General features: G+C 42.2%; 1 protein-coding gene across 5 annotated transcripts in view; it reads left to right on the forward strand.

Annotated features, from left to right (window-relative positions):
* Window positions 1–13330, forward strand: part of LOC129863575 (globoside alpha-1,3-N-acetylgalactosaminyltransferase 1-like) — a 37018-nt gene that overhangs the window by 22711 nt on the left and 977 nt on the right. For all 5 annotated transcript variants that reach the window (XM_055935641.1, XM_055935642.1, XM_055935644.1 and 2 more), the window contains 6 exons: window positions 136–171; window positions 3884–4018; window positions 6678–6729; window positions 6994–7149; window positions 7562–7686; window positions 13052–13214. In XM_055935641.1, the coding sequence (XP_055791616.1) occupies window positions 136–171; window positions 3884–4018; window positions 6678–6729; window positions 6994–7149; window positions 7562–7686; window positions 13052–13214 (667 nt within the window). The remainder of the gene's footprint in view (window positions 1–135; window positions 172–3883; window positions 4019–6677; window positions 6730–6993; window positions 7150–7561; window positions 7687–13051; window positions 13215–13330) is intronic.

The following is a 13330-nucleotide window of genomic DNA, read 5'->3' on the forward strand; positions in this document are numbered from 1 at the left end:
TGGCATAACAAGAATTGGCATGATGGCACAAACAGACTGGTTCACCAAGCAAGTCTTAGCCTTCAACATTTGTATTATTATCCCCAGTGCCAGTCTGTTTCTGCAGAAAGTAAACGTGCTCCCCGTGTTTTTCAGATTACAGAGCAAGCAAGCCAAGCTTATGGAACCAGTGTAAGTGGCAGCACATGCAGACGACAGCTTTATAATAGAGCTGTATTCTATTGTTTGAATTCTATATTATATTTTAAACCGGGTGGTTCGAGCCCTGAATGCTGATTGGCCGAATGCCATGGTATGACAATGTAATTAAATTTTTACTGTTCTAAATACGTTGGTAATCAGTTCATAATAGCAATAAGGCTCCTCGTGGTTTGTAATGTACGGCAAATATACCCCGGCTAAGGGCTGTATCAACACGCAGTGTGCAGCTTACAAACAGAGCAAGTAGATGTTGAACACATCAACCAGGCTGACTACCTCAATGTTACGGACCAGCGCCTGATACAAATCAGACAGCACACAGACAGGGACGAGCAACTCCAGGCTTTGAGGTCTGTGATTCTGATGGGCTGGCCCGACTGCAAGGAAGAAACTGCTTTAGCCGTCAGAGAATATTGGCCAGTCAAAGAGGAGCTCAGTGTTCAAAACGGAGTAATATTCATGTGTCAGAGAGTCGTTATTCCCCGGTCTCTGTGCCATGAGATGTTGGCACGTGTGCACTCAAGTCACATAGGAGGTGAGGCCTGTTACAGACAAGCACGTGACACACTGTATTGGCCAGGAATGCAGAGTGAAATCAAAGACTATGTCAGTAAATGCACAATCTGCAATGAATATGCCAGTGAGCAACAGAGAGAGACGATGATGTCCCACGAGCTACCGATGCGCCCCTGGCAGATAGTAAGTCTAGATCTCTTCCAGCACAGTGGCAAAGACTTTCTGCTGGTAGTCTATCATTACTCAGACTTTTGGGAGATTGACCTCCTCCCCTGGCCTCTCAGCAGAGACAACGATCAACCGCTGCAAGGCTCAGTTTGCCCGCTATGGCCAGCCAGATAGGGTAATTTCAGACAATGGACCCCAATTCTCCGGAGTTGAGTTCCGAAAATTTGCTGCAGGATGGGAATTCGAACCCGTCACTTCATCACCACGATACCCAAAAGCTAATGGGAAGGCGGAGTCCGCAGTAAAAATCGTAAAGAACCTCTGCTAAAAGGCTCTGCGAGAGGGCAAAGATGCCTGGAAAGTAATCCTGCAGTGGCGCAATACCCCGACAGAAGGCATGGATAGCAGCCTGGCCCAGCGCCTCATGGCACGGCGCTTAAAAGCAGCTCTGCCAGTAGCCAGCACTCTCCTGGAGCCATGTGTGGTGACAGACCGGCTGGTGAAGCTACGTCACAGAAGACAGGTCTCCAAGTTCATCTACGACAAACCAGCAAAAGACTTACCTGAGCTCAGGGTGGGTGAAACGGTGCGAATGAAGCCACTACCAGGGGACTGGACGGGCCTCTGGAGACTCGGATCTTGTGTACAGAAAGTGGCACCACGCTCCTACTTGGTTGAAGTGAATGGATCACTGTACCGTCGCAACAGGGTTGACCTTCGGATTGCTGAGCCAGCACCTACTCAGAACCCTGATGGTCAAAGGGGTCGCATGACAAAAGACGGAACCCCAGCAAGTCACATGGGGCCTGAGGCACTGGGCGAAGAGCCAGGGGATACCAGGTCGGTCGCTCCCTCGCCCATCAATACTCCCCTTAGACAGTCAGGTGACACTCCTGTGCGGGAACCCGCAGTCCTCGCAGACAAGCCCCCTGTCTTTTCACGCTGCGGGCGTCTGTCCCAGCCAACAAAAATACTTCATCTGTAGTATTCCCATCAGGGATTGTTGACAGACAGAGATAAAAGTGAAGAGAGTATCAAAATGTTTTGTTACCTGAGGGAGAAAAAAAGAAAGAAAAAAGACTAAACTGTTCATGTTGGAAATTATTATTACTAGGTTTGTTTTGTTAGTGAATTGACACCTCCTGTCCTATTTTATTAAAGGGAAGATGTTATGGGTGTAAGATGGCACAGTCATGCCATCTGTTGGTAAATGTTCATTACTGCAACTCATGTGTTTTACCGGAGTGCTTGAGATACCCGGATGTGTTGTGATGTACTGAACAAGACTGGTTACTCGCAGCAATGCCTCTGTCTCGTCATTTAACATTCAAACACCCCCCTTGTCTGCACACTGCTCTTGATAGTATCACTGCTCTGATCTAGAAAAAGCAGCGGAGATGCGCAATAGGTTATTCTCCACAATGTGTGGATGAAGCTCTTAATTTGTCACTGGGGAAAACACGAGACGAACTGCTTCAAAAGAGACCGACTAAAGAACACTGTAATGTTCACAACCACATATACTTTGAACTCGCGAAAAGTGGGAGATGCTGTCAAGAAGCACTGGCATGTTTTATCATCGGACCCAGTTTTGCCTGCTGAATTTCAGAATCCACCACTTATTGTATATAGGAGGGGTCGCAATTTACGCGATAAATTGGTCCATGCCAACTGCCAGCCAGAAAAGAAAACCAGTCAGGCTCTTTTACTTCCTCTTCCGAATGGTATCTATAAATGCAGAGGTTGCGCATAGTGCAACAATGTGACGAAGAGTGAATGTTTCTGCCACCCACATACAGGAAAACGGTTCCAAATAAATTACATTATTACGTGCTCCACCACCCATGTTATCTACATTATTACATGTCCATTTGGGCTGTGCTATGGAGGTAAAACCTCTCGTTCTCTCAAACAGAGAATCAGTAAACATACACATTCGATTTGGAGAAACGACGGGGATTATCCAGTCGCAATACATTTGAATGACCTAAAACATGACATTTCTACCTTTTTTAGATTGTGATTTTTGTGGCATAGAGAAAGTTAAGATATCAGACAGGGGAGGTTATATAAATAATACTCTGAGCAAAAGAGAATGTTTTGGGATTTTCACCCTCATTGAGATGTACTCAATGATTTATGAAAACTTGCTTGGTACTGTAGATCATGTCCTCATTGTGGTTTTACAGACGTGTTTAGTACGTGTCATGTACACACTTGATACTATCAAGAGCAGTGTGCGGGTTCCTTCTTTTTCCTCATTTCATTCAACTGTTACCATGGACCTGCAAAAAAGATAGCTCAGATGTGCAAGAGCCCTTTGAATTTAACTTCTGCATAAATTAACATATAGGTTTGAATAGCAACCATGTGAATACAGTGGTAGCTATTCAAAATGCTCCTGCTCCTTGGCCATTTAAGCTACAAGACCAACTTCAAGAATGTTATATAAATAAGTAATAAGAGCTAAGACACTTCAAAAACATCCAGGCTAATCCGAAAGTCAAATTCGTTAAAACCTTTTTATAAACTTTAAACAATGTTAATTTGCATAAATGATCATAACATTTCATGGATTCAATGCCAAACATAAGAACACAGTGGTAGACATTTTAAATGCTACTTCTACCATTCCAGCTACATAACAACGTTATAAATGTGCATAAATGAACATGTAATAACCACCGACAATAATTGTACCTCTTGAACTGTGACGCTAGACACCAAAACAACATTCACATGTTCAGGCTATCCTATCAACCAACTAATGTTTTAATTTACCTACTCTTTCTACTATAACCAGTCACTACCATTTCTACTGCAGTCACTACCATTTCTACTGCAGTCACTACCACTACTATAACTTACTGCAAAATCATAAATACTTTAAAACAAGGTAGTAAGCACACACAGTTCCTTCAGGAAATGTAATTTTCTAATTATTATTATTATTATTATTATTACTGTTGTTATTATTATTATTATTACTACTATTCAGGAGGACTGACGTGCTGACTGTAACCCCATGGCTGGCTCCTATAGTCTGGGAGGGGACCTTCGACCCCCTGGTCATAGACGAGGCCTTCAGGTCCCACAACCTCACCATCGCTACCACTGTGTTTGCTGTAGGGAAGTAAGTCACAGATTCCATGCGTAGAAACCTGTTGTCAAGGCAATGTTTACATCACTTCCTATGTGTCTATGTATCACCTACAATAAATGTCAAGACTGCTGCCACTAACACAAGCATGCACCTATCCACAAGTATTCACCTCGCACCTCTCCACATGCATTCACCATGCACCTCTCCACATGCATTCACCATGCACCTATCCACATGCATTCACCATGCACCTCTCCACATGCATTCACCATGCACCTCTCCACATGCATTCACCTCGCACCTCTCCACATGCATTCACCATGCACCTCTCCACATGCATTCACCATGCACCTCTCCACATGCATTCACCATGCACCTCTCCACATGCATTCACCATGTACCTATCCACATGCATTCACCATGCACCTCTCCACATGCATTCACCATGCACCTATCCACATGCATTCACCTCGCACCTCTCCACATGCATTCACCATGTACCTATCCACATGCATTCACCTCACATCTCTCCACATGCATTCACCTCACACCTATCCACATGCATTCACCTCACACCTCTCCACATGCATTCACCTCACACCTCTCCACATGCATTCAGGTTAGGAAAATGCCAAGAGTGTGCAAAGCTGTCATTTTTCTGTTTGAAATGTTTTTATTTAACCTTTATTTAACGAGGCAAGTCAGTTAACTTCTCTGCGCTACGAATCCGGTTAGCGGGATCACTTTCCTAAACAACCGCTAGAATTGCAGGGCGCCAAATGCAAAAATATTACAACAAATATTTATAATCATGCAATCACAAGTGAAATATACCAAAACACAGTTTAGCTTGTTGTTAATCCACCTATCGTGTCAGATTTTGAAAATATACTTTACAGCAAAAGAAATCCAAGCTTTTGTGAGTGTAGCAATCAATGCTACAACAGCTAGCCCCAAATTAGCATGGTCACGAAGGTCAGAAAAGCAATAAAATTAATCGCTTACCTTTGATAATCTTCGGATGTTTGCACTCACGAGACGCCCAGTTACACAACAAATGTTATTTTTGTTCGATAAATATTACTTTTATCACAAAAAAACTTCATTTGGGTTGCGCGTTATGTTCAGAAAACCAAAGCCTTGTTCCGTTCGCCAAATTCCAAAAAGTATCCGTAATGGTCATAGAAACATGTCAAATGTTTTTTATAATTGTCGTGGAAAATCGGTTCAAACCATAACACTTACAAGAACTTGTAAATTCAAATAGACTTTTAATACAATGTATCACAAGCCGGAACGATCCGCGGATCCCACACCTTCCCAGAGCACTGGCTCTCTCTCTTTATACAAATACACACACATGAGATCATTACATTAATTAAATTACTTCTCTTAGGTCATCTGCCACCATTATCCTTAATTTCAGGCTTCCTGCTTGTCTACGCCCAATAACGCCTGTATCCGCTCTTGATTAGATTATAATGGAGGCAGAACCCTCGTCTCCTAAAATTAATATATGACTATCTTACCCTAAACACTTATGGCCTTTCCTGTCTATGTTATCTTCATAATGGTGTCCTGCTCTTTCCATACATGCACTTTAAAGCACGTATGACTTTGGCCATCTGCTAATCTTTGGTTTCCTGTATTTACCAGAATGGCAAATGCACTCATGTCTGCCTTCTCCTCCCATTTTCCAATGTCCACTTGTCTATTGTTTAATAGTGTGATATCTGGCTCAATATGTAACAATAACCCCTACATAATCAATCCTCAGGTTGTTTTTAACAAACATAATTGATAATATTTCAACCGGACCATAACCTATTCCATTAAGAGAGAAAAGGAAAATGGAGAGCTCCTCTCGCGCGCGCAGGAACTATTCGGAGGACACCTGACTACTTTTGAAAAATCACGCTCATTTTTCAAAATAAAAGCCTGAAACTATGTCTAAAGCCTGGTCACAGCCTGAGAGAGCCATTGGAAAAGGAATCTGGTTGATACCCCTTTAAATGGAAGAAAGACGGTCCAGGAAACACAGATTTCTAAAAACAAATATCACTTCCGGGTTAGATTTTCTCAGGTTTTTGTTTGCAGAATACGTTTTGTTATACTCACAGACAATATTTTGACAGTTTTGGAAACTTTGGAGTGTTTTCTATCCTAATCTGTAAATTATATGCATATTCTACGATCTGGGCCAGAGAAAATGTCCATTTACCTTGGGAACGTTATTTTAAGAAAAAAAATACTTCTGACCCTTAGCGCTAAGAGGTTTTAAGAACAAATTTTTATTTACAATGATGGCCTACCCCGGCCAAACCCTAACCCGGACGACGCTGGGCCAATTGTGCGCCGCCCTATGGGACTCCAAATCACGGCCAGTTGTGATACAGCCTGGAATTGAACCAGGGTCTGTAGTGACGCTTCTAGCACTGAGATGCAGTGCCTTTGACCGATGCGCCACTTGGGAGTCATCAAGGCAAAGGGTGGCTACTTTGAAGAATCTCAAATATAAAATATGTTTAACTCTTTTTTTGGTTACTACATGATTCCATATGTGTTATTTTATAGTTTTGATGTCTTCACTGTTATTCTACAATGTAGAAAATCGTAAAGATAAAGAGTAGGTGTGTCCAAACCGTTGACTGGTTCTGTACATGTTTTTCATCTCTATTCATCCTTACAGATACATTCGTTTTCTCCGTGACTTCTTAGAGTCAGCTGAGAAGCACTTCATGGTGAGAGTCCAGAACTATCTATCAAATGGATTGACTGGTATTGTATAAAGAAGGTTCTAGGATGATGAGGGAATAATAATAATAATTCAAATAAATGCCGTTTAGCATTCTGGACCCATATTTATAAAGAGTACTGTAGGAGTGATTATTTAGGATTAAATGAAATGTAATTATATTTAAAATTATTTAAATGTAACTCAATTTGTTACAAATTACATCAAATTCAAATAGTTTAGTATGAAATTGAATTCCATGTGATTCCAGGTGGGGCTGGATGTGCACTACTACGTGTTCACCGACCTGCCCGGCGATGTGCCTAGCAACCTGACTCTTGGTGTCGGCAGGATGCTCAGCATCGTGAGGGTGCCGAAGTTCGAACGCTGGCAGGAGATATCCCTCCGCCGCATGGAGCTCATCCAGGTCACACTTTATTCATATTATTACTACATTATGAGTTATTTAGTTTATTATTAATAATAACTATTAATATTATTGAGTTTATTAGTAGCAGTAGAAGTAGCAGTAGTAGTTCCCTATAGATGATCTACAGATGACCCAACTATCAACAAAAAATCAACTGTTGATAATAGGCAACAGCTTTCTAGAGTTACAGTTAAGAGGATATGCCTACTAGTGCATACTAGTTAGTTTAAATGTTGTTGACAGTAGATCGTATGGACTGTATTTTTATCAAGTTACCCCTGCCTGCAAACCAAATTTACATATGAGGACAATACATTTTGATAGATGTATTTATTTTTGATTGGTTTGGTTGATATATTGATTGATTGAAGTTCTACTGAACATCCACCAACCATCTATTTGTGAGCAGACTGCCATTGAGGATCGCATCCACCGGGAGGCGCACTACATCTTCTGCCTGGATGTAGACATGAGGTTTCATGGCCGTGTGGGGTCCGAGGCGCTGGGGAGACTGGTGGCCGCCATCCACCCCTGGTAATGCTTACTTACTTATTTACTTACTTACTTAAAGGGCCAGCATCCACCACTGGTAATGCTTACTTACTTATTTACTTACTTACTTAAAGGGCCAGCATCCACTCCTGGTAATGCTTACTTACTTATTTACTTAAAGGGCCAGCATCCACCCCTGGTAATGCTTACTTACTTATTTACTTAAAGGGCCAGCAAAAAATGGTACAACCAAAGATCTATATTTTTAATGTAAATGGTATGTTAAAGAAGGACACCTTTTTTTGTGATTTCACTTGTTTTTGATAAACGTACCCCAAACAACAAATTACTTCCTCATCCTTGTTGTGCAGTATAATGGCCCTGAAAAAAAGACTTCGAAAACATCCAAAAACATCATTTTAGAAACGGCAAAGCTCTCAGTATATTGATGCAGGTTTTTTTTAGATGTTGTACACATGAAATTGTGTCATTACGAACTTTATCCGCGACGTTATATTACATTTTGTCGATCGACACCTCTCCATCCATTCTACAGGTAAATGCAAAAATAAAGGAAACATTTGAGTAAATGAGGGATACAAAGTGTATTGAAAGCAGGTGTTTCCACACAGGAATTTCCAGACACTTGTAGACTCTGTGCCTAAGCGCTTTGTAGTTGTACGGGCTTTTCGTGATAGCCCTATTAGGACACTCGATGTTGGTGTGTCCTTTATTTGGCAGTTACCTGAAGCAGCAGGTTACACAGGCAATGGAACAGCTGGATAGAGGAACTCTGGAGCTCTGTCGGGTTCTTGGTCACCTCCCTGATCAAGGCCCTTCCCCGATTGCTCAGTTTGGCCAGGCAGCCAGCTCTACGAAGAGTCTTGGTGGTTCTAACCTCTTCCATTTAAAAATGATGGAGGCCACTGTGTTCTTGGTGACCTTCAATGCTCCAGATCTTTGCCTCGACACAATCCTGTCTCGGAGCTCTATGGACAATTCCTTCGATTCCTTGGTTTTTGCTCTGACATGCACTGTCAACTGTGGGACATAAATATAGACAGGTGTGTGCCTTTTCAAATTATGTCCAATCAATTGAATGTACCACAGGTGGACTCCCATAGAGTTGTAGCAACATCTCAAGGTTGATCAATGGAAATAGGATGCACCTGAGCAAAATGTTGAGTCTCATAGCAAAGGCTCTGAATACCTATGTAAATGTGGTATTTATGTTTTTATTTGTAATAAATTTGCAAACATTTAAAAAAAAAGAATGTTTTGCTTTGTAATTGTTGGGTATTGTGTGTAGATTGATGAGCATAGTTATTTTTATAACATTTTGAATAAGGCTGTAACGCAACAAAATGTGGAAAAAGTCAAGGGGTCTGAATACCTTCCGAAAGCACTGTATATATTTACAAAAATATATGGGGGATTGGAAGTGATGCAGACAATTACATTGATGGAAACTACAATCTATCTGCAATATTAAAGCTGATCTACCCCCTAAACAAAATTTAAAAAAATATCTGCATGACTCAATTTCATGTGTACAACATCTAAAGACCTGCATCAATATACTGAGAGCCTAAAATGACTTATTTGGATGTTTTTTCAGCCTTCGGTGATGTTTTATGGGCGCCCCCATACTGCATAACGAGGATGAGGAAGTGATTTGTTGTTTAGGGTAAGTTTATCAAAATAAAAATGTGCTTCTAAAAAAGCCCTTCTCCTTTAACTTGAACTTATTGCAAAATGTAGATTTCCGCCTAAATATTGTTGACATCCAAAAGTAACTGTTTTTCATAAACAATAACTAGTCATTTGTGTAATTCTGCATAGTTCCAGGAAGGTCTGGAACTTGCCGTTCTGGTAAACATAATTATAAATTGCTCACTTTTAAGGACACAAGCTCAAGTACATAGTTCAAAATGATTAAATATTTAAAAAATCATGTGATTTATTTTCCCTATTCACCAAAAATGGAGGATGAGTGAAAGGCTTTATAAATATAGTAACAATCAAATTATAAATGACTTACTATAAGATTTCATATTTCTTATAACGGTAAACTTATTATGATTGTATTTAGTGACAGTACAAATTTGGCCCCATTTCATAAAACTGACGACAGATAATTTTCTACCAAGAGTCCTCTGAGCGACAAAAAGACACCATTCGAATGTCTGCAGACTCGTTAAAACTTAAGCTTTACTTACAAAGTGATTTTGTCCCTATGTGACCACGAGAAAGTGGTCGTGTTTCAATTCTATGAAATGATTTAGTACTTTTTCTATGTTAAGTGCTCTAAATACGGCTGAGAATATCACAGTGAGATAAAACCGTATTTGCTGAATTCAGTAGACTGTCCCCCTTTAATATACCGTCTCCCAGGCTGGGCTCATCGCTCAGAGGCAGATGAAATCGATTCTTTGTCTGGATAGGCCAGAAACTGTGACATGGAGTATAAACAGGATTTTCCATCTGTTGCTACTCTACAGATAGTTTGATGATAGTTTAACCATCTGTTGATAAGCAGCTGCTTGCTAACGTTACGGTTAGGTTTAGAATATGGGTAACGGTTGAGGTGAGGGTAAGGGCTAAGATCAGGGTTAGGGTTAGTAGATAGTTAGTTAGTTGAAATGTTACTGATAGTCTGTAGATAGTACATTTGTAGGTGCTCTACAGACTATCCAAATAAAGTTTTATCGTAACCTCACTCAACCAGCAACACGTTCCAGTATTGTGGAAAAAATCAATAATTATACCAATTCCTAAAGTATCGAATCCCTCTGTGCTGAATGACTATCGCCCTGTCGCTTTGACATCCTTAGTTATGAAATGCCTTGAGAAAATTGTGAAAAGTCATATTCTCAGTGTCACCAAGAAGCTCCTCGACCCATTTCAGTTTGCCTATCAGACCAGCAGAGGAGTTGATGATGCCATTCTTACCCTCCTTAACATGGTCTATAGACATCTAGAAGGTGCCAAATCCCATGTCAGGGTTCTGTTTGTTGACTTTTCTTCTGCCTTCAACACAATCCAGGCATACATTCGGGCACAGAGACTCACTCGGGACTTTTCCTTAGATGGGGGGCTGGTTTTGTGGCTGTTGGACTTCCTGAGCCAACGCTCACAGCGAGTCAAAATAGGTCCCCATGTGTCGGATATACGCATCACCAACACAGGCTCTCCTCAGGGATGTGTTTTGTCCCCACTCCATCACCAACACAGGCTCTCCTCAGGGATGTGTTTTGTCCCCACTCCATCACCAACACAGGCTCTCCTCAGGGATGTGTTTTGTCCCCACTCCATCACCAACACAGGCTCTCCTCAGGGATGTGTTTTGTCCCCACTCCATCACCAACACAGGCTCTCCTCAGGGATGTGTTTTGTCCCCACTCCATCACCAACACAGGCTCTCCTCAGGGATGTGTTTTGTCCCCACTCCATCACCAACACAGGCTCTCCTCAGGGATGTGTTTTGTCCCCACTTCAACACCAACACAGGCTCTCCTCAGGGATGTGTTTTGTCCCCACTCCAACACCAACACAGGCTCTCCTCAGGGATGTGTTTTGTCCCCACTCCACCACCAACACAGGCTCTCCTCAGGGATGTGTTTTGTCCCCACTCCACCACCAACACAGGCTCTCCTCAGGGATGTGTTTTGTCCCCACTCCACCACCAACACAGGCTCTCCTCAGGGATGTGTTTTGTCCCCACTCCATCACCAACACAGGCTCTCCTCAGGGATGTGTTTTGTCCCCACTCCATCACCAACACAGGCTCTCCTCAGGGATGTGTTTTGTCCCCACTCCATCACCAACACAGGCTCTCCTCAGGGATGTGTTTTGTCCCCACTCCATCACCAACACAGGCTCTCCTCAGGGATGTGTTTTGTCCCCACTCCATCACCAACACAGGCTCTCCTCAGGGATGTGTTTTGTCCCCACTCCATCACCAACACAGGCTCTCCTCAGGGATGTGTTTTGTCCCCACTCCATCACCAACACAGGCTCTCCTCAGGGATGTGTTTTGTCCCCACTCCATCACCAACACAGGCTCTCCTCAGGGATGTGTTTTGTCCCCACTCCATCACCAACACAGGCTCTCCTCAGGGATGTGTTTTGTCCCCACTCCATCACCAACACAGGCTCTCCTCAGGGATGTGTTTTGTCCCCACTCCATCACCAACACAGGCTCTCCTCAGGGATGTGTTTTGTCCCCACTCCATCACCAACACAGGCTCTCCTCAGGGATGTGTTTTGTCCCCACTCCATCACCAACACAGGCTCTCCTCAGGGATGTGTTTTGTCCCCACTTCTGTACATCTTGTACACTAATAGCTGTACTAGTTCCCATACTGACAGACACCTCGTTAAGTTCGCTGATGACACTGCCTTGATCAGCCTGTTGCATGATGACGAGGAACATCATGGCCCGGTCCTAGATGACTTTGTAGAGTGGTGTGAGGAATCACACTTGGTGATGGAATCACACAATACTAACAAGACCAAAGAGATGTGCATAGACTTCAGGAAGCGTACAACACCTACCTCTGCAACATCTATCAGAGGCCAGAATATAGAAATTGTAGAGGAATATAAATATCTGGGTGTCTTTTTGGACAGTAAGCTTCAGTGGAGTAAATGTACAGACCAGATCTACAAAAAGAGCCAACAGAGACTGTACTTTCTAAAAAAGTTGGGTTCTTTTAATATAGACTGTACTATATTGACTCTGTTTTACAAATCCTTTATTGAGAGTATTTTAACTTTTTGTATTGTTTGTTGGTTTGGCAATGCCACTGTCAGTCAGAGAAACATGCTGAGAAGGATTATTACCACAGCAAGTAAGGTACTTGGAGTCAAACAGACAGGCCTGGATGAGATCTTTAAGGTCAGGGCCCTCCGTAAGGCTCACAAACTCATTTTAGACCCAAGTCACCCCCTGTACCTGGACTTTGAATTACTCCCCTCTGGGCGCAGGTATAGGGCACCACTCATTTGTGCCAGGTGTGATATCCCTCTTAAATAGCTCGGGCAAATGTTCTCATTGACCCCGTAAGGCCAGCAGGTTAGTCTTTTCTTCTTTCTTTTTTAAAATTTTAAATTGTAATTTTTTTTGTATTTAAATGTTTAAATTTTTTTTTAAAATGTTTTAAACGTTTTATTTCTTATTTCTTACTATTATTATTATTTTTATTATTATTATTATTTATTTTTATTGGTGCGTGACTGTAATTGAAAGTTGTATTGTCAATCTTGTTTTGTATTTAACGCCACTTTAAATGTGTACATGACACTGCAACAAAATTTCCCCATGGGGACAATAAAGTAAGTAAGTAGTAAGGGTATGTTCCTGGTTAAATGAAGTAACAATACAAAATTGTCTTGTATCTTGCAGGTTCTACATGCACCCCCGGAGCCAGTACCCCTACGAGCGGCGTACCGTCTCCACAGCCTCTGTACCCCAGGACCAGGGTGACTTCTACTACCAGGCCAACATATTCGGAGGAGCGCTGGAGGATGTTCATAGGCTGACCAAGACGTGCAGGGAGCACCTGGAGGTAGGCACTCACGCACGCGGGCAAACGCACACTCACTTACTTACTCTCTCAACCCTTCCCCCTCCCCTCTCTCCCCACCCCTTCCTCCCTCTACCTCCCCCTTCTATCCCCCTATC

Source organism: Salvelinus fontinalis, chromosome 10, assembly GCF_029448725.1.
Source record: "Salvelinus fontinalis isolate EN_2023a chromosome 10, ASM2944872v1, whole genome shotgun sequence".
In the NCBI taxonomy this organism is placed as follows: Eukaryota; Metazoa; Chordata; class Actinopteri; order Salmoniformes; family Salmonidae; genus Salvelinus; species Salvelinus fontinalis.